This window comes from Engraulis encrasicolus, chromosome 5, assembly GCF_034702125.1.
Source record: "Engraulis encrasicolus isolate BLACKSEA-1 chromosome 5, IST_EnEncr_1.0, whole genome shotgun sequence".
Taxonomy (NCBI): domain Eukaryota; kingdom Metazoa; phylum Chordata; class Actinopteri; order Clupeiformes; family Engraulidae; genus Engraulis; species Engraulis encrasicolus.
In genome coordinates, this window is record NC_085861.1 from 38,389,962 (window position 1) to 38,408,861 (window position 18,900).

General features: G+C 43.3%; 2 protein-coding genes across 4 annotated transcripts; one reads left to right on the forward strand and one right to left on the reverse strand.

The window, feature by feature from the left end:
- Positions 1-7,378: 7,378 nt before the first annotated feature.
- LOC134449372 (uncharacterized) lies at positions 7,379-13,350 on the reverse strand. Its single transcript, XM_063199266.1, has 4 exons — positions 13,232-13,350; positions 13,109-13,142; positions 9,404-9,540; positions 7,379-9,200 (listed from the first exon to the last, which is right to left on the reverse strand). The coding sequence occupies exons 1-4, from the start codon at positions 13,348-13,350 to the stop codon at positions 7,634-7,636; spliced, it is 1,857 nt and encodes a 618-aa protein (XP_063055336.1). The 3' UTR covers positions 7,379-7,633.
- Positions 13,263-17,730, forward strand: LOC134449374 (uncharacterized). 3 transcript variants are annotated; one of them, XM_063199268.1, is made up of 4 exons: positions 13,263-13,359; positions 15,471-15,821; positions 16,325-16,633; positions 17,329-17,730. In XM_063199268.1, the coding sequence occupies exons 2-4, from the start codon at positions 15,605-15,607 to the stop codon at positions 17,445-17,447; spliced, it is 645 nt and encodes a 214-aa protein (XP_063055338.1). In that variant the 5' UTR covers positions 13,263-13,359; positions 15,471-15,604; the 3' UTR covers positions 17,448-17,730. The 3 variants fall into 3 exon arrangements, with proteins under 3 accessions (XP_063055338.1, XP_063055339.1, XP_063055337.1); XM_063199269.1 differs by lacking the exon at positions 13,263-13,359 and adding an exon at positions 13,560-13,666; XM_063199267.1 differs by lacking the exon at positions 13,263-13,359 and adding an exon at positions 14,091-14,177.
- The last annotated feature ends 1,170 nt before the right edge of the window (positions 17,731-18,900 follow it).

The following is an 18,900-nucleotide window of genomic DNA, read 5'->3' on the forward strand; positions in this document are numbered from 1 at the left end:
TCCCTAGTGCAGAACATGATGTACACCAGGAAACAGCCTCTGCCATATTACAGTACAGACGTGAGCAGCAGGCAACCCTGCCGTACAGCACACCACCCAGGGAGCAAGATACAAGATACAAGATACAAGATATTTTATTTGTCATGTGTATATATATGAAACATATATATACAATGAAAAGCTTCCCTGCTCTGGGAGTCCCAAAAAATGTTAAAAAGAATGTTAAGAAGGCAACAACAACAACAACAAAAACTAGGAAAAAATTAGGGCTGTCATTTTAACGCGTTAATTAGATTAATTAATTACAAGGTGCATTAACGCGTTGTAAAAATTAATGGCATTAATTATTTATGGGCAGACATACGTTCTAAGCCACACCAAAAGCGCATGGCGTGGCAACGGAATTCACTCACTCACGCGCATTTGAAGTTTGACCCATCGAATGACCCGTAGCCTCGGCAACTTGTGTCACGTGACCACAGCTACATTACATGCGACCAGAGCCATACAGAGGGTAGAGTTACGCAATTGGAGGACCAGGAATTAAATGGCAGCTCCGCCTTTCAGCGAGATAAGGGTGTTCCTAAAGCGGCTGTCTTTCCATAGACTCAACATAGAACCACCACATTAACAGCCAAAAATAAGGACTAACGAACTATACTGCGGGGTAATCACCACAAATATGTAAACCAACAACTGTCTCGGTGGTGATAATCACAAAAGTTTACCATCTGTGATGTTTATCTGAAGTTATTACTATGAACAGCAAGTCTTGTCATATTCCCTACATTGCATTTGCTATGTGCTACGCCCACTGCTAGGAACTAACATTCGCAACGCTGAGCAGTACTGAGAAGCTAAAACAGCTAATTTTGCTAAAGAGGAAGTCGGCCTAAGCACACGGCGGAGATTGCCCGACTCTACCCTCTGTATGGCTCTGCATGCGACCTTTCGACGTAAACAGAAGACAGCTGACATGGATTCCCACAAGCGCCTCGATGCGGGTCGGTCTGCCCTCTGGCCTTTAAACAGCAAGTTTATTTTTAAAAAGAATGTCGATGGAACTGATATGAAGAGTGTTGTAATTTGTACGCTTTGTAAAAAAGAATTCGCCTTTCACCGCAGTTGTTCGAGCCTGACCTACCACCTGAACGCGAAACATGTAGCCGTTAGCTCGAGCCCATTGCGACAAACTACGCTTACTGACTGCACGAGCCCATTACGTCAAACTACACTTACTGACTGCGCCAAACAAATCAGTAAAGCAACCCGAGACAAACTGGTGACTTCAATCGCCAGGTGGGTTGCTGCCGATTGTAGGCCGCTGTCAATTGTGGAGGATAAAGGACTTCAGGAGGCGTTTCAAGTAGCCTTGTCTAACCAGCAGTTCCAGCTACCTTCCAGAGGAACCGTTTTGAAAAAGATCCATAACCTTTACGATGTGGAAAGAAATGCGAAGGAGAAATTGTTAGCGGAGACGTCTCATGTCGCCTTAACAGGTGATCACTGGACCTCTGTCGGCAATCACAATTACTTGGGAGTCACAGCCCATTTTATAAACTCGGATTGGGAACTGAAATCATTCGCTTTAACGGTCTCAAAAACAGTGAGTCGCCATTATGCCGATGCGTGCGCTGAGCAGTTTCTTGCACTTGCCAAACAATGGAACATCGAAGGCAAAGTGACAACACTTTATATACAACAATATATATTTAAAAAGTTGAAAGCTGTATTTTTTGCATTTAGGTTGGAGCAGTGAGTGTAACTGAGGTCATCTGCATTAGTTCGCTACTCAGGGCTCGAACACACAACCAGTCAATGCTCCAGTTTGGATATGTGAGGCACAGCACACGATAGGCTACCACTGAGCTTAAGGTTCATGCCGATATCTCAGCGCTCAGTTTACTGATACTGTATGAGGCAATATTAATATTGTCATACTGTGAATGTTCTAAAGAAGTACTGGTATCTATCTAAATGTAGCCAGTAAGCCATTGCACTTCACTGTAGCCTAAGCAGAGTATATGAATCTTGAAACGATTCTGTGATATTGTCATGGTGCTGTTTGGTAAAGAGGAAATGAAAGCATTTCAATATGTAACGAATAGCTTTTTTTTTTTTGCCTGCAATGAATTTTGTCGTCAGGAGATACCAAAGTACCCAAAGCAACATTGCATAATATCAACTCAATGTTTTTTGTATCTATCAATAATGCTGTCGTCAATGGAGACTGAACTCCCTGGGGCAAAGAGATGATTGAGGAGGTGTGGTGAAAAGACACAGTGAACTAAAATAGCATGACACTTCAAGAGAAATCAAAACAATAGACGGTTATTCCAAGAATGTCCTTTCGTTATAAGCCAAGCATAATAGCTGTGCTACAGCAAGCAGTAAAATGCTCCTGGTGTCATAGGCGTGCACAGATAGAGATCTGGTGGTGCTAAAGCACCTACCCCTTTGCCCTACCGACAAAAAATGCCCTTTTTGAAATGCCCTCTCTGAAAAGTTTTTTGTCACAATTTACTGTGGCCCACTAGCCTGGGAGTACCCATGCTGCCTTGCGCGTTCTTTTCGAACTTCTTTTCGAAGTGGCCCACATGTTGACATGATAATCTACATGCTTCACAATAAAAAGCATGTTGCAACAATGCCCCAAATATAATGTTAAGTGAAGCCTCTTTAGCCTAGTAAGGCAGCCGCAAGTGCTACATGCCCCCAACAACCCTCCTTCAGCACCCAAAATGTCTGTACACGCCACTGCTTGGTGTACAAGAGCAATAACATCACAGGTCACTCGTATTCATGGATGCGATGATTTAGTCTGGGCATGCTACTCATCCACATTCTTGGACTACCTCCAGAGTCAGCCACACGTCATAGAGACGCACATACACACAATCAACACAAACAAACTGTTCTTTGCAGTGGCCTAGATATGGGACAAGATGCATGTCACAAGTGTGTGTGCGTGTGTGCGTGCGTGCGTGCGTGTGTGCGAGAGAGAGAGAGAGAGAGAGAGAGAGAGAGAGAGAGAGAGAGAGAGATGGCCAATGCAGTGACATACATGACTTAGTGTCCCTGTCTGGAATGCATGTGTTCCTTCACTCAGACCTAAACACACAATTACTGCATTAGCTGCACATACTGTACTCAGGAGACTCGGGACACTCTTTTGGCAGGGACGGATTATGACCCATGAATATTATCCATGGGCCCTTGGGCCAGACAACAAGAAAGGCACCCCCACCTCCGAGAAAATTTGAAAATACAGAAGTAAAAAGTGCAACTTTATACAATCTGAGGACATAAATTTGGATAAATGAAGCGAAGGACAGCACTCTTCAGATTTCTTTCTTGTTTGTTCGCCCACGAACGTTTCGGGCAGAGCCCTTCTTCAGCGTGTAATGGCGTTTGCACCCATAGGTGGTAGGTGTGCCCTAAAATAGGGTGAACACCTGTGACCCCATGATTGACACCCAAAGTTACATGTTACTTCCCCTAGGGGGAGTGAAATCAGACTACAATGTGTTACAAAATCATGGAACCATAAATATGGACCAATAATGAAGTGGTGTTTTTGTTGTTGTTGTGCAGAGGTTTGGGCTACAGGGCCCCCCTTGGCTCTTGAGCCCCTGGGCCTGGGCCCAGTAGGCCCGTGCAGTAATCTGTCCCTGACTGTTGGCGAGGCTATAGTTTGATGAGTTGTCATGCTCGCATGTGTCCAAGTCTACATAGCCTACATTGCTATGTTGGCCAGTCGGTCAGCAGGTTACTGGTTTGCGTTTTTGGAGTGTTTACGTGTTACATACCGGTAGGTCTGTCATGACCGTTATTCAAATTAAGTCAACAGGACACATTCACACAATCAATGCATGCACAAATGAACCTGCACACACGCACGCACGCGCGCGCGCACACACACACACACACAGATGGGGTGAAATGCAATTGACAGATCAAGCAGCAGGCCAAGGATGTGGACAGGGTTTGTGTAATTTGTAACCAGTAGCAGGCATGGCATTTGATATTGAGGTTTACTATTGTATATGGGTGCCAGAATAGACAGCCATGGCCTAATGGTTAGGGAGGTCGACCTACTATCAGAGTTCTTTGTAGGGTATTGGTTACAGTCTCTGGAGCAATGTGTCTCGCCCAAGGGCACTTCAGACATGGGTGGAGGTGTAAGGAATGGTAAGGGTGGGATTCAGACCTGCAACCCTCTAAGTCATTTTGGATAAAAGCATCAGCTAAGTTTAACGTAATGTAATATTACCAGATGCTACTTTAGTGTGCTTGTTGCTCTGCATGTTGTTCTGTTATATTCTGTTCTGTCCCATGCTTAAAGGATAACTCCAGCCAATTTCAACATGCAGTTATAATGCTCACACTATCCTGGACTTGTCTGTACCTGAGACCCCCCCCCGAGATCCTGGTCATTGTAATGGGGGCAGCTGTTTGTTTACATTTAAAAAAAAAAAAAAAAAAACATTTTTATTTATTCCCAAAAACAACCGAAAGGTTATGCAACATCAGCAGACAACTAGCAAGCAAACAGTGATACCTTTTGGGAAAATATTTGGAGTAGGCCTATGTTAATCTGCCCCCATTAGAATAGCTCATACCTCGGAAAGGGCTGAGCCAAAAAATGCAGTATCACCGGGTACTGACAAGTCAAGGGTAGCATGAGCAATACAACAGCATATTGAAATTGCCAGGAGCGTTCCTTTAACGCAAGGATATAAAACTCTGGCCCGGCGTCAAATCTGGCCAGCAGACTCTTGGCACGCCAAAAATATATAATGTATACTGTAGGCCTATAAATAATGTTCGATCTGTGAGAAGAATGTGTCAGAACTGCTACAGTCCACCAGCTGAATACTTACGCAACAGCTGATCACACACCCCCACCACAAGTATCAGAGTCAGCACTGGGACAAAATTATACCCAAAAGCTGACCATGTCAGCAAGTGACGTGATAAGAGGAAGTTTATTTTTGTGTGTGTAAGCAGCTTGAGTGCAGCCACTTGTGTGAAGAATGATGTGTCAGGGCGGGTGGGCGTTCTCATTTATGTAGTGTACATTTACATTTATACAATATGTGTCATGTGCATGACTGTATTTTGTGATGATACAGCATTTAGCCATGATTGTCCCATGCCCTCACCAGAGAATATAAAGGAAAAGGGAGGCCCATGTTCCAAACATGTTCATATCGTGTCCTTATCTGTTGACTGGCTACATCGTGGCACGTGATCACCAAATTTGAAGGCAACATTGGAGAAATGTACTCCAGCCATTTCAAGGTATTTTAGGGGCCCTAGGCAAAGAGGCGAAGAGGACCCTCACCTCGAGAGAGAGAGACATTTCGATAGCAGTATCATTGCACTTCTCTGTCATTGAATTTAGGCAGGTGCTGCCACACTCACAAAGTTGTCACTGCTGTCATTTGAATTCAAGTACATACACAGTTATTACCAGGGGGACCCCTTTTGACCTGGGGTGCCTAGGCAATTGCCTAGTTTGCTTGCCTGGTTGTGACAGGTTTGAATGTACTATTACGGTAGCCTACGTATATGCATGCATCAATGGGAGGAACCACCCATTTCTTAGGATTCAAACCAGCAACCTCTCGATGGCAGGTCCAGGGCCAACTCCCTAACCAGTGGATTACGGCTATTAGGCCATGGCCAACTCTGAATCACTTCCTTTCCATTTATTTCCTCTTATTATGGCCAGGGTCAACCTGGGAGCTCATGGGTATGAATGGTGTGATGACCCCATGTGCCCCCTCCAGGCCATCACATGCTAGTGCACGGGTAGTGATGAACCTGTTGGGATAATTGCATGATCATGTCCACTTCGACATAGATGGAGGCTATATAAGCTGTCCTCTCCTCTCTCTTCAGGTACTCTGACCTCAACTCACAACTGGCTCTTTTGTGTCTTTATCCCGCTCTTTACTCTTTACCCTCACTCATTTTCTTTCTTTACAGCTGACATACTGATATTGACTGCATCCATTGCACTCATCATTCACTAACATACACCCATCATACCCCCTTAAACATCATTGTTTAATTCTTATTGTGTTTTGTTTCAATAAATGACCTGAACTTTGAAATTTGCTGTCGTCTCCATTTCATGTTGCTACCCTTAACGAGATGGGTCGTAACAATGGCTAATGCCTTTCATGTAAGAAAAAACACAATCACAAATGTTCACTGCAGCCCTTATTAAGGTGCACCTGCAGTGCACCTCCATATATAATAAAACTTTTGGCTGTTTTTAGATTATTGACAGTCACAGAATCGATTCAAGTTATATATATTTGAATATACTCTGCGTAGGCTATTTGAAGTGCAATGGCTTACTGTCTACATTTAAATAAGATACCAGTGCTTATTTAGAACATTCACAGTATGACAATATTCTTATTGCTATTGCCTCTTGACTTTGTTTGTGTGAGTACATTTGGGTGGGGGATTATGGTCTGCCTGCTATCTGTGGAAAATGAGAACGAGACGAAGAGGCTAAATTGAACCGTGCTTTGGTTTTCCTGTGGACCGAAATAGCACAGAAACACCTCGTCTCCGTGACCTCTAAACAATGATGGTCTTGATGCTAGAGCCCCCACCCCCACCGGGTCCTCTATGTAGGTGGCTGTGGTGTCTGGGGAATGTGAGAGACAAAACAACAGAGGCCGGCAAGGGCTCTCATTAAGAGTTCAAGACTTTCAATTGTGTCTTACTCTGTCATTTTTACATGGGAGGTACAAATGAACCTGTATTATACAGCATATTCTGGAGTGTAAAGACTTGGTGTAACGTTCACAGGATCTGTGGTGGTCCCACTAAAGTCCCACTCTTAAGTCTTGTGTGTTTTGTGTGTGATGCTGCATATGAAAAGTTCAAAAGTGTGTATTTAATGACTTTTTAAAAGGCTGTTGAGATGTAATTACGTGTAATTGTATGGGGTGTGGTCTGAACATTAGTAGTCAGTGTGGGTGTCATTGAGCTATGTTCTGGAAATGTAGTAAAAGTTTTTAAGATTGCACATGGTGTTTTTAATCAGGATATTAATTGTTGAGAAAAAAAGGCGCTACTCTAGTCTTCACGCAATAAACCCCCACTGACCACCCACAGTAATGCACAGACCGCAACTGTAATTCCAGTAAGAGCAAAAAACCCAACTCTTTGGCGAATGGTTTGTCCCATTGTAAATCCGTCAGTGAAACTTTTTTTGAATGAATACTGCCTGCCTGTAACAATTTCATATTAATTTTGGAAAACTTTTCACTGAAGGCTGTGTGGTTACAACAAAGTGTGTCAAAACGAATGCAATCAATCACCCATATACACATATAAAACACATATAACCTTCACGTTTAAAACTGATCCATTTTATGTTCTGTATGGGAAATTAACTGGAACATTTACCATACTGTTTACACACACATACCAACATTTCAAAACAAAATAACAAAAAAAAAAAGTGATTACCGGTACATTAACAAGATTTCAAAGATCCCTCTTGAAGTGCTATCTGACTTTCACTGCATTTGTTTTTGTTGAACACTTTCACACTAATCATAACTTTATGTAACTAACTCAGTCTAGTTCTGCGGGTTGCTACTCAATGTGCTGAAAAGGACCCTTCATTGTCCACAATCACCTTTACCTCAGCTACATCTCGGCCACGTGAACTTCTCCCACTTGTGTGACCTTGGTTGTGTTCCTGTGACCTTCCTGCCGCCAGCACACTTTCACCCCTTGGTCCGCGCACAGGTGTGTCAGGAGAGTTGATGCAGCACAACACCTTGAGTATATTGTTCATAGTGCGCTGCTGTGCCGTGGGTGGTGACCTTCCCGCCACCGGCACACCTTCACCCCTTCGTCCGCGCTCATGCATATCAGGTGATCTGATACAGCACATCATGAGTATGTGGTTGACGGGGCGTGCCCGTGCTGGGGTTGGTGATTGTGCCCTTGGTGCTGACGGTGTTTCCACAGAGGCGGTCAATGGCGATGGTGCCGACTGCGGTGGTGGAGATTGTGGCTGCACCTCAACGGCAGACTGGCTGTTTAGCTGTTTGACCTCGGGCCAGTCGTTTTGTGCCGCTGACGCCTCTGAGCCGGTTGCATCCGATGTGCTGCCGGGACTATCGTCCTGTGTACCGGTCAAATCCTCTGTGGATGGCTCAGGAGTGTCCTGGAACAGGAACCTGCCAAACCAGCCCATGGCCCTTTGGAACGGGGTCTCGCGGTCTTGCAGCGACGTCTGTGGCTTGAGAGAGGGGTCGAAGTCCCGGTCACTGTCGGCAGACCTTTCTTCCGGGTTGTAGTCCATGTCACTCTCGGATGGCTTACCCCGCAGGAAGTCTGTGACTTTGGACTCCAAATTGTGGTAGATTTGCTGGGCCGAACGAGAAGTGGTGGCTACGTCGTCGTCTTGACGGGTCTTGGACAGGCTTTTGACGAGCGTCCCCACGATGTCCTTGGCGGAGGCGGCGGCACGGGCCGAGGGCGGTCCCTCACCGGACATGCTCTCCGACTGCGCCAGAATCCTGCTGACCTTCAGCTGGGCGGCGAGTCTGAACTGCGGCGTGAAGATGGCCGGGTCGGCGGCGGCGGCAACTGTGACGGGGGGCAAGCGCAGGTTCTTCGGGACCCATCGAAAAGCTGGCACCTTCCGCCCGGAGGCCAGCTCTCTCAGATCCTCCATGACGCTGTCAACAAAGTGGTCGGTGGCGAGGGACACCTCTGAGTCCAGCACGGCGGCGGCCTTGAGGCGGGCCTCCTCCTCCTCCTGGGACATCTGGTACGTGTCGTACATCTCGCAGATGATGTCGTTGGTGCAGGCTGTGGTCTCCTGCTCTGGTTCTGCCGTGTCCTCAGGCAGCTCGCTGCAAGCTTCCTTATCGTAGTCGGCGGCCTCACCAACCTCATCGACCTTGGAGTCTGGCTCTTCGGACATGCTGCTCTCCCTGTGCCGAGTGAAGAAGTCCGAGGCCTCCAACCTCACCATGAGCTCAGTGGAGATCTGCTCCTCCAGATGAGAGAAGAGGGTATTCCATGTTGAGGTGCCGTCTGAGGGGGAAGATGTCTGAGGAGAACTGTTGAGGACTGAGGACAGAGCTTGCTTCACCTCGTTCACAATTTCGGCAACAAATGCGTTGGTCTTGGGCGACTCCAAGTCGGGCCTGGCAAATTATAATGGCATGAATAAACTTCAGTAGGTCAAATGAATATCTTAATTTAATTATATAAATATAAACATAATTTCTCACAATATGAAATGTACTACTATGAAATACTATGGACCATTATTATACAATACAAATAAAAAAACAACAACATTTCAAATCCAGCCTGAATTACAGTACTTCAAAAGGAGTATACATACGCAGCAGGAGATGACTTGGAAGATGCAATTTCCTTCATTCTTTTTTGTGTCGTTGCTGGCCTGCACATCTTATAGGTGGTCTCTGTTAAATCTCTCACAATCCCAACACAGATCTTTGTAAAGTCCTTTTTGGTGACCTAATCCACACAAAGTTAAGAAAAAATATATGTATTTCATAGTTTAGAATATCTGTTCTCACACAATATAACAATGGCAAACCAAACAACCACACAGATACTGTATAGGCCTATGTCACAAATGTGTTATATTTCATAACTTAAAACGATCAATGACCCTGATGTGTCATATCCTTATCCTCTTAAGCTTCGGGGCTATTTTTGAGTTTTTTTTTTTAAGGTTTTGCACAACGTCTACTTAAATGGTTCCTGTGTCTACATACTTTGACCTATCATGAAGTGACTGGTACCATTTGAAAGTAGAGACTCTGTAGAATCCACAGGACGTGACAGGAAGATATTGTGATGTACTGCCAAGAACTCACAGGGGTTAGAACATCTTTTTTCTGATATGAGGTCATGAAGACCCCCTGGAAATTACTACATTTCAGCAGTTTAGCTGATACATTTGGCCTTGGAAACACGTAAGACTTATTCACAGGTCTACTGGAGCTGTTTGTCAAAGTGGAACTTGTTACAGCTACATATGACCTTCCCCAAGACAATTATGTGTGGATATACACATGCCAAGTGTCTTTTTGTAATGTTTTTAGTTAGTCAAAATGCACCCCCCATATAAGGTCTTACTGTACAAGAACCTTTTGAGCCAGAAGCCTTATCATGGTCACATATGTAAGCATACCCCATGAGGTGTTATACAGTCATCTGCCATGGTTGGATATGCCTTTTGGGTAGTATTACAGAGATGTTACAGTAGTTCTGTTCTGTACTGTACACTATGTACAGGAAAATACATGGAACAAAGAGGTATTGTTGTTTCCTGGTGAACCAGTAGCCTGTAAGTAACAGGCTACTGGCACACTGCCCTTTCACGCCTCTCCGCAGGCGGGGTTTAGTCAAAAGATGCTTGCACGCGGTTGGAGCAACCTCATATAAATGACATGACACTTCGACCACTCACGTTGAAGCTTTGTGACGTAGGACGTGTCGTCACGTAAGCGCCGCCAGGTCGGGAACCAAAACAGAACAACGTCCTTTAGAAAATCAACTTGAGGTATTTTGGATAACACCACTGAAATTGCTGCTTCCATCCCGACGCATGATAACTCCTCGCATGCCGCCATTACTGTTGTGATTCAGGGAGGGGGCGGGCACAGCCGAACTACCCTGGGGGAGGGTGTTGCGTTCGATAAACGTCATACCAGAGAATCTCTAACAGGGAGAAGGCTCAGTCTCATTGGTTCCCATTGTAGCCAGTTAGCTTTGCATGCATACTGCAGTAACGAGCGTAGGCCAGTCCTTCATGTGGGAAAATGTATGGAATGGAAAGGGGAACCCATGCTAAATACATTGCTACTGCCATTTCCAGTCACAAATATTATCAACAAAACATTCCTGGTAAGCACTATGACTGTTGTTTAACAATAGGCTGTATTGACAAATCGTTCAGGTGTGTAGTTTTACAGCAGGTTAGAAGATTTCAACCTGTACTCGCTAGCATCGTGCTAATGTTTATGGGTTTGGCCCCATAAAAATTCAGCTTTGTGACCCAGTATATAATAATCTAGTGGCGCAAAATAATCGAAACGCTACTCAAATGGGGTCTTATTATTTCTAGCTTCGAACTTAATATTAATATTTCAGGACAAAAAATTATAAAAAATCACAAAAATTATAATGGTAGAAAACTCCATTGACACCCATTCATTTTGCACTGTCCCGTGGTTAGGGTTAGCCAGTTGTGGCTATTAGCTTGTTCCGTGAGTGAGCACCCCCTGGTCATACCCACTGAAATCCCTCCCTACGATCCTGATTCGTCGTGCTGCCCCGGTTATTTCGAAAACGGAGGAGGAGAGCGAATCACAGGTGTACCAGAAGGTTTGTGTAGCCCAGCCCCCTGGGCGTCAACACATAGCTTCTGGTTCACCAGGAAAGTATTGTTGAGCAAATGTGAAATTCCTCGGTCCCTGGATGTAACACAGAAGGGTTATATGGTTCATTTGAAAACTTGGACTCTGGACTAGTGACATTGTGTAATAAATTGAGAATAATGCACATACAACATGTTCAAACCTCTGTAAATTACTGCTAAATGTATTCCTGATGGTCTAAGCTTTCCAATGATATATAATGTTCCTGGGTTTATAACACCACCTGGATTACAAACAATTGCGGAATGAAGATCAAGTTGAAGGAAAACAAAACCCTGTACCAGTCAAGTTTATGAGGAAAATTGTGTTCTGTCATTCATTCATTTATTCATTCATTATTTTTTGTGTTCAAAATACTGCATTAAGCAGAGCAATTTGTGTGGTAATACAGTATTTTTAGTAGTATGCAGGATTTTTTTCTGTACACTACATTTACTACAGTAATAGTGTTACAACACAGACCAAATTGCAGTGGCCTATTCAAAAAGCTTACTGTATCACATGCACTGATCCTACACTGATCTTCATACACAAATCTCTGCAAGCTGATTTTTCCTAGTTTAAAGTAAAGCATCTAGTCAATCTAAAAAAGTAAAAATCACATCAAGTTATAAGCAATATCCGCTTCAAACGAGTGGAAAAAAATAATAAAGTAAAAGCTTGCCCCATGAACAAAAAGTAGGCCTTCTACTTATTGGGTGATTTTTTATTTTATTTTGACTGGCAGTTTTTTACTTGAAACTAGAAAAATAAGCTTGTTAAATTTTCATTTTTGTAGTGTAAGTAACAACACGTCCATGTTCAGTGATGGGAAACCTGTAGCCTATTCATCAATTATATAATGTAGTGTCACATCTCCCAAATGGCCTGGTTCGACATGCAAAACAGGGTATATACACCAATCTTGAAGTCAAATTTACTACCATTTAATACCCTTTTTCACTACCTTTAGATTTTTTTTTTACAACCATCACGACACTCAGAAGCAAGTACTAACAAGACATCTTTTGTAATCTCTACCTCCTTAACATTACATTACACTTTCGTTTTTTTGCAAAAAGATGCCCAAAAGGGAGCAGTGCGGCGGGACGGTACCATGCTCAGTGTACCCCAGTCATGGAGGAGGATGGGAGAGAGCACTGGTTAATTACTCCCCCCACCAACCTGGCAGGTTGGCAACCCCACGCCCTGACCGCATACCATGACTGCCCTTCGTACTGCCCTCAGATACAGAATCAATCATTTTTTTGTCAAAATGGTACAACAACAAAAAATATTACCTAATTTTTCTAAAAAATAATACCTTTTGAGCAAATTTACAACTATTGAGGCCATTACATTCTGGCTTTTTAATTTATCACCTTTTAATACTTTTTAAAACCCTGCATACACCCTGCAAAAGAAAACAGGTGATTGTGTTTGAGATTGCCTGATTGAATGATCACTCTTGGTGTACTTGGACAGCCAAAACAGGTCATCTGTGATAATGGGTAGCCTACGAGTCCAGTTGCCCATCACGGTCAATATCGAGCTACAATATGTTTCTCTAACCAGTTCTAGCCTATTGAAGAAAACAGACTTCAGAGAGGGTGGACTGCAACAACAACAGCCAATATATGAATAAAATTGTAACTCACATCGTCCAAGCCCGTTGTCAAAGTCGCCCACTGTCTGAAAATGTACATGGTAATTTGAATTAGCAATGTCACATGTCCAATTCATTTCACAGGCAAAATATGGCTTCAGAAGCATAAACCTACTCGGTGCTGAGGTTGTCAACGATGGCGGCGACATTTTTCTGAGTTTTCTTGTCGAGTTTGACAAATCTTGGCTGAGGCGATGAAAGGCGACCTGGACCATTAGCATTTCTCAGGGCCATGTCTTACCTGTAAGCAAATGCATTTTTACAACAGCCTAATTAATTACTCGTGTATGACTACATACACTTGCACATTTCGAAAATAATAGGCTACATATTCTTAAGCAAACCATTTCTAAGAATATCTGTTTTTATCTCAGCAAAGTTTTACCCACCCAATGTAAGCTACTAAAGCCATGCTAGCTAGCCCAGTGCCATATTTGACAGTTTACTTTAGAGTATGGTTAGTTAGTTTGCTTCGTAATACCTAAGCATCTTAAACAAAATATGTATTTTATTTTATGATGTTGGATATTGATTTTGACGAACCAATGCAGTAAGTCTCATTCAACTGTTAAACCTGTCAATCGCGATAATGTTAACTGGACAGTGTTGCTAGTAGCCTAGGTCAAAGGCTAAAGGCAAAAGTGTGCACGATACAAAGCGATTATACGGTATATACATTTCACTGACCAGTGACCACTCATCACCTACCTTAGATTTCAAGTAAGACGTTTTGAGAAGCAGACGTTAGAAGTATGTGCGTTTATGTTTTGTTTAGACTTCTCATAAGAGCAAGATCAATGTTTGTATAAACTCCCAAATGAAACTTCAGCGGCTCAGCTCTGAAAACCATGGAGACAGTCAGACGTCTTGAACGTACGGTCATTCCATTCGAGCGTTCCCAAGCACGAACCATCACACTGCCAGAGCCGTGTACAAGGCTCTGGTTGTAAGACCCATGTTGTCCATCAGATTGTGGGCCAACTAGTGAAAATGCTTGTTGTTGTTGGTTTATGAGGATGAACTTGCAAGTCCGAGAAGCAGGCCCGGGCGCTTGGAATTCGGTATGAGATCTGATTCTGAATGAAATGTCATTCTAATTTCTAGAGCCCTCTCTGTTATTCTATTGAGCAGACTGCCATCTAGTGGCTTATACTGACACTTACACATTTAAATCTTGAGCAGAGCTGTAGTCACTCGAGATAGCCCTTGTAACCAACGCACATTAAAAAAAAACTACTGTAGCCTAAATCCATTTCATGAGACACAGGTGAGAGGAAGAGAGAGAGAGAGAGAGAGAGAAACACAAAATGCCCCATCATACCGGAATCATATGGCTCATTGTATTGGCTAGCTAGTCTTGTTGTGTAGTTATTATTGTGGGCCTTGTACAGCATAGGCCTATACTCAGTATGAAGGGAAAGATAGGGGGAGTCATCAACCCAAATCACACGCGCGCACAAGAGAGAGAGAGAGAGAGAGAGAGAGAGAGAGAGAGAGAGAGAGAGAGAGAGAGAGAGAGAGAGAGAGAATGCATGCCTGCGTGCATACGCCTTTATTTGTATGACTGCTCATTAGTGAACATGGAGAACATGGACTTGATGGTCTGTCTCACCCTTTTAACTATGATTATCACCAAAGGTAAGGGTCTTCTTTATCTATGTTGTATTACACGGTACATATAGCCAGATGTGTTTTGCTCAATGGCTGCTTGGTCTGTGTATTCTGTACTTCTGCACATACTGTATGCTTGAAAGAAAGTGCACCTGGGAAATTACAACTCCCAATGTCATTGTGACACAGCACCACAGCACACAAGTGCACACTCATTGCACACAACAAAATTACATTTATGCCTCACACATGCAAGGGGCAGCCCCCAATGGTGCCTCAAGTGAGCAGTGCAGCGGCACAGTATGCTCATGGTACCTCAGTCATGGAAGAGGATGGAGAAGAGCACTTGAAAAAAAAATGTTGTATTTGTGGTGTATTTGTGACAGGGCAGTTACAGAGGCACGGGAAAGGACTGGGGAAGGTTCAGCAAATTACCTCAGACTGTAACCCGGGTTGCTAGTCTAACAGTGCAGTGCCCAGCCAATTAAGCAACGGCTGGACCCGGAGAGCACTCGTTATTTACTCCCCCCAACAACCTGGTGGGTCGGGAGTTGAACTGGCAACCTTTGGGCTGAAAGTCTGATGGCCAAACCGCTTACCCATGACTGACTTACTGATTACATCCTTGCTTGTATGTTACTTTGGATACGTGTGTCTGCAAAATGTAATGTGATTTAGTGTAATGAATGAGCCTAAGTGTTTTAATCACGCCTCAATGCTGTGTTCCCTTGCTCCTATACTAGAGTTTGCTGATGGCTTGCACAACCCTTCCCAGTTGGTGTTTGGGCACAAAGGACAGAATGTGACACTTCACGCAAATGCCACAGTGAACTGGAACACAGCCTGGTATCGACAGAAGGCGAATGGGGAGCTGGAGATGATCTGTCTTGGGGGTTCGGAAACTGAGGGATTCTGCCCCAGGCGTCACCAGTACTTCATGGGCACGGCAGACTCAGACGGCCCTGGCAAGAAGAGGGCTTTTCTGATCATCTACAATGCGTCTGTGATGGACTCTGGGAGATATATCACTGCGCTTCATGCGAAAAAGGCTGAAGAATTTTCCGGAAGCTCCTATGTGAATTTGGTGATACATAGTAGGCTATGTCTTGTTTTTTACCTAATGTTGACCTAATACTCAATGATGATGTTGTTGGGTACCCATTACAATCAGCTGATTCAAAGCCGATCGGATAGACAAAAATCGTGGCAGATTTTATTCCTTTCTGATCCCCACATGCAAATTTCATGTGCACACTTATTAGCAACAAATAAACATGTGAGCGTATAGTTGTATGCATCTGGACTCTTGCATAAGAGGGCCTAAAAGAATGACCATCCTCCGATGTTGTCTAAGTTTGGGTGAGAAGAAAAACTTTTCTGGACCAAAGCCCTCCATAGAATTAAAGTGAATCTCTGTGGACATGTCAATATAATGCATACATGATAATATGGGTGTACCTTGAGCAGGAAAAGTGTTCTTAGTTTTTCTTATGACCAAGGAATACTAACCCAAAATCTTTTGTGGTTTATTTTGAGAAAGGGCTGAACACACCTTTGACTTGAAGCACAATTTATGTTTCTTTTTCTCCTCATTTAGATCCTGCCAGGTCTCCATCCATGCGTGTGTTCTCTGGTTCCAGCCGGTCGGGGCCACATGGTCTCCTCTGCGAGGTAACAGGAGCAGACAGCTTTTGGACCGGACCTTACTGGGTAATGACCCAACATGATCAAAGCATCATTATTGCAGGCTGCACCGGTGAGGGTCTGGACACAGGCGGACAAGCGGTACGATGGTCTGTGGTGACAGTGGAATCGGAGATGGCCATCTCCCTGACCTGCACGTGTGACCACAAGCACACTGGTGACCTTGTCAAAACAAAGCCACTGACCATAGGCCTCTCAGATGGCAAGTTTTATTTTATTCATTTTTATTATTACTGCACAAGTTTGCCATGATGCTATTTTTAATTGGAAATGGATCTGCTGTTGCACTAGCAATGTTTAATTTTAACTTGTCATTCATTTACTCATTAATTAATTAATTGATTGATTGATTCATTCATTCATTATAATTAGCAGAACTTTTATTCAAAGCCACTTACAATCGTGGACATCATAGCATACATCACTTGCAGATACAAAGTGCACAGGAAATATACAGAACAATAATTGTTGCTGCCAAGGAGGGTCAGTGGGTCTTTTACAAGTACACATTCGTTCGTTCATTTATTCATTCATTATATCCCCGAAACGTGCAGCGCAGCGCGCCGCGTCTGCCGCAGCGCAAGGTCTTTCGTGTTCACACGATAACTTTTGAACGGATGGATGGATTTATTTTAGATTTGGTGTGTTAATGATCTAGTGTAGGTTCGTGAATTGATTCGATTTTGGAGGCCATTAGATGATTAGATTTTGATGGGGGACATTGCGTTTCTGTGATATACCCTCAGCAGTCGGAGACGACTACACAGGCCTAGTTCATTTATTCATTCATTCATTCATTCATTCATTCATTCATTCATTCATTCATTCATTCATTCATTCATTGTTCATTCATTGTTTTTATTCTATTCCATGTTCTTGTGTTCTATGTGTCTACAGCAGGTGCATCTGTGTGCGTATCCATGGTGATGCTGGGTCCACTAACTGGCATCCTGCTTCTCCTGACACTGCTGCTGGCCGTGCTCTCAGCCTGGAGACGACGCCAAAGATTTTCTTAGTTCCAATAGAACGTCTCTGATGACAACCACCACACACAAAGCCCTGCCTGCTGAAGACTATTGACCTCTTCGCACAGAGCCTTTATCTGTTATAACATATTGTCATCAAAATTGTAACAACAAAGTATTAATCTCTGACTCACCCTGTTATGGCATAGCAGTGTTGTTATGATGTAGTCTTTTCAGCAAAGAGTGAACAGGCCTGCCAGGGGGGCCATCTGCACAAAGAGGCTACAATATAGGCCTACTCTTTATGATTAATTGTGAAAAATGTATAAGCTTAATAAACATCCACGACAATGTTATTGTTATTACTGTTCACTATTGTATTACTCTTCATATTGTGTTGTTGTTACTTACTACCCTTTTGGAAAATGCAACACTGTCTCCAAAAAATATTTAACATGCAAACAAGCAAACCCCAAGCCATTGTGCTTCTTCACCTCATGATAGAATGTGTTTCTGATGTTGGCAATATAGTTGTCATCTCCACAAAAAGTTGAACACCACATCAACAGACGGTAACAGCACACTTTGAACCTGCTGAGGTGTGCTGTTGACACAGTTGCACTGCTCTGGCCCATTTGTGAAGCGCTTCTTAAACCCACAGCTCAAAGCGAGCGTCTGACCACACGTATGTGGAAAAACACTTGCACAAGGGAAAGTAATGATGCCTGAATTTATCAAGGTCAAACACATAGCTGTGCATATACATTATAGTCTACTGCTATAATGTGCACCGTTGTAGTTTTATATATCCAAACATCTTGTTGCTTGCACAGGTTTAGCAGAGCAGGTGAATAAAAATACATATCTTCGTTGAAAAGCCTGTAAAGCATAACCATATTGTGATATATTCACTAGGAATGTCTGTAATCATATCATATGACAACAGTCATATTGCAATACTGTAAGCTTCCAAAGTATTTTTGAGCAAACAGGGAAATGTGTGGAATGTGAGTGACCTACTATAGAGTTCAGAAAAGAATAGCTTGTATACAACGTCATGCTTTTGAATTTCCTCTTCAAATCTGATTAATCTGAGATGCATCGTGTGGTTAGTAGTATGATCATTTATCCGTGCTGTAACATAAAGAGTTATCCATCTCCCACTGTTCAATAACTGTCACAACTTTAAGTAGGCTACATGCTCTTGTACTCAAAACTAGACACGTCAAAGACATGTCTGTGGTTTGGGCCTACACAGCAGTCTATTGGCAGGCAGTGATTTTGCTGATGATGAACACAGCTTAAATTGGGTTGCACGGATGAAAAGAAGTAATGAAAGCCGAGCATGTTTGAATTTGAAACATGGAAACATTTAAGTAGGCTAGTTGCGTTGGAGACATATTGCGGTTTGGCCCTTCACTGGAGTCTGTTTGCAAACACAGTGTCATATTTTTTGATGAGCACAGAGTTTTAAGGTAGCCGGATTTTGTTCCACAACTTGCAT

Bases quoted from the DNA above. Each gene is read 5' to 3' on its own strand.
- LOC134449372 (XM_063199266.1), bottom strand. From the start codon at position 13,350: ATGGCCCTGAGAAATGCTAATGGTCCAGGTCGCCTTTCATCGCCTCAG. The intron at 13,143-13,231 runs GTAGGTTTATGC...GTACATTTTCAG, and splicing joins GTTGACAACCTCAGCACCGA to ACAGTGGGCGACTTTGACAA. The intron at 9,201-9,403 runs GTATGTATACTC...ATAATTTGCCAG, and splicing joins TCCAAGTCATCTCCTGCTGC to GCCCGACTTGGAGTCGCCCA.
- LOC134449374 (XM_063199268.1), top strand. From the start codon at position 15,605: ATGATCTGTCTTGGGGGTTCGGAAACTGAGGGATTCTGCCCCAGGCGT. The intron at 15,822-16,324 runs GTAGGCTATGTC...CTCCTCATTTAG, and splicing joins TGTGAATTTGGTGATACATA to ATCCTGCCAGGTCTCCATCC. The intron at 16,634-17,328 runs GCAAGTTTTATT...ATGTGTCTACAG, and splicing joins GACCATAGGCCTCTCAGATG to CAGGTGCATCTGTGTGCGTA.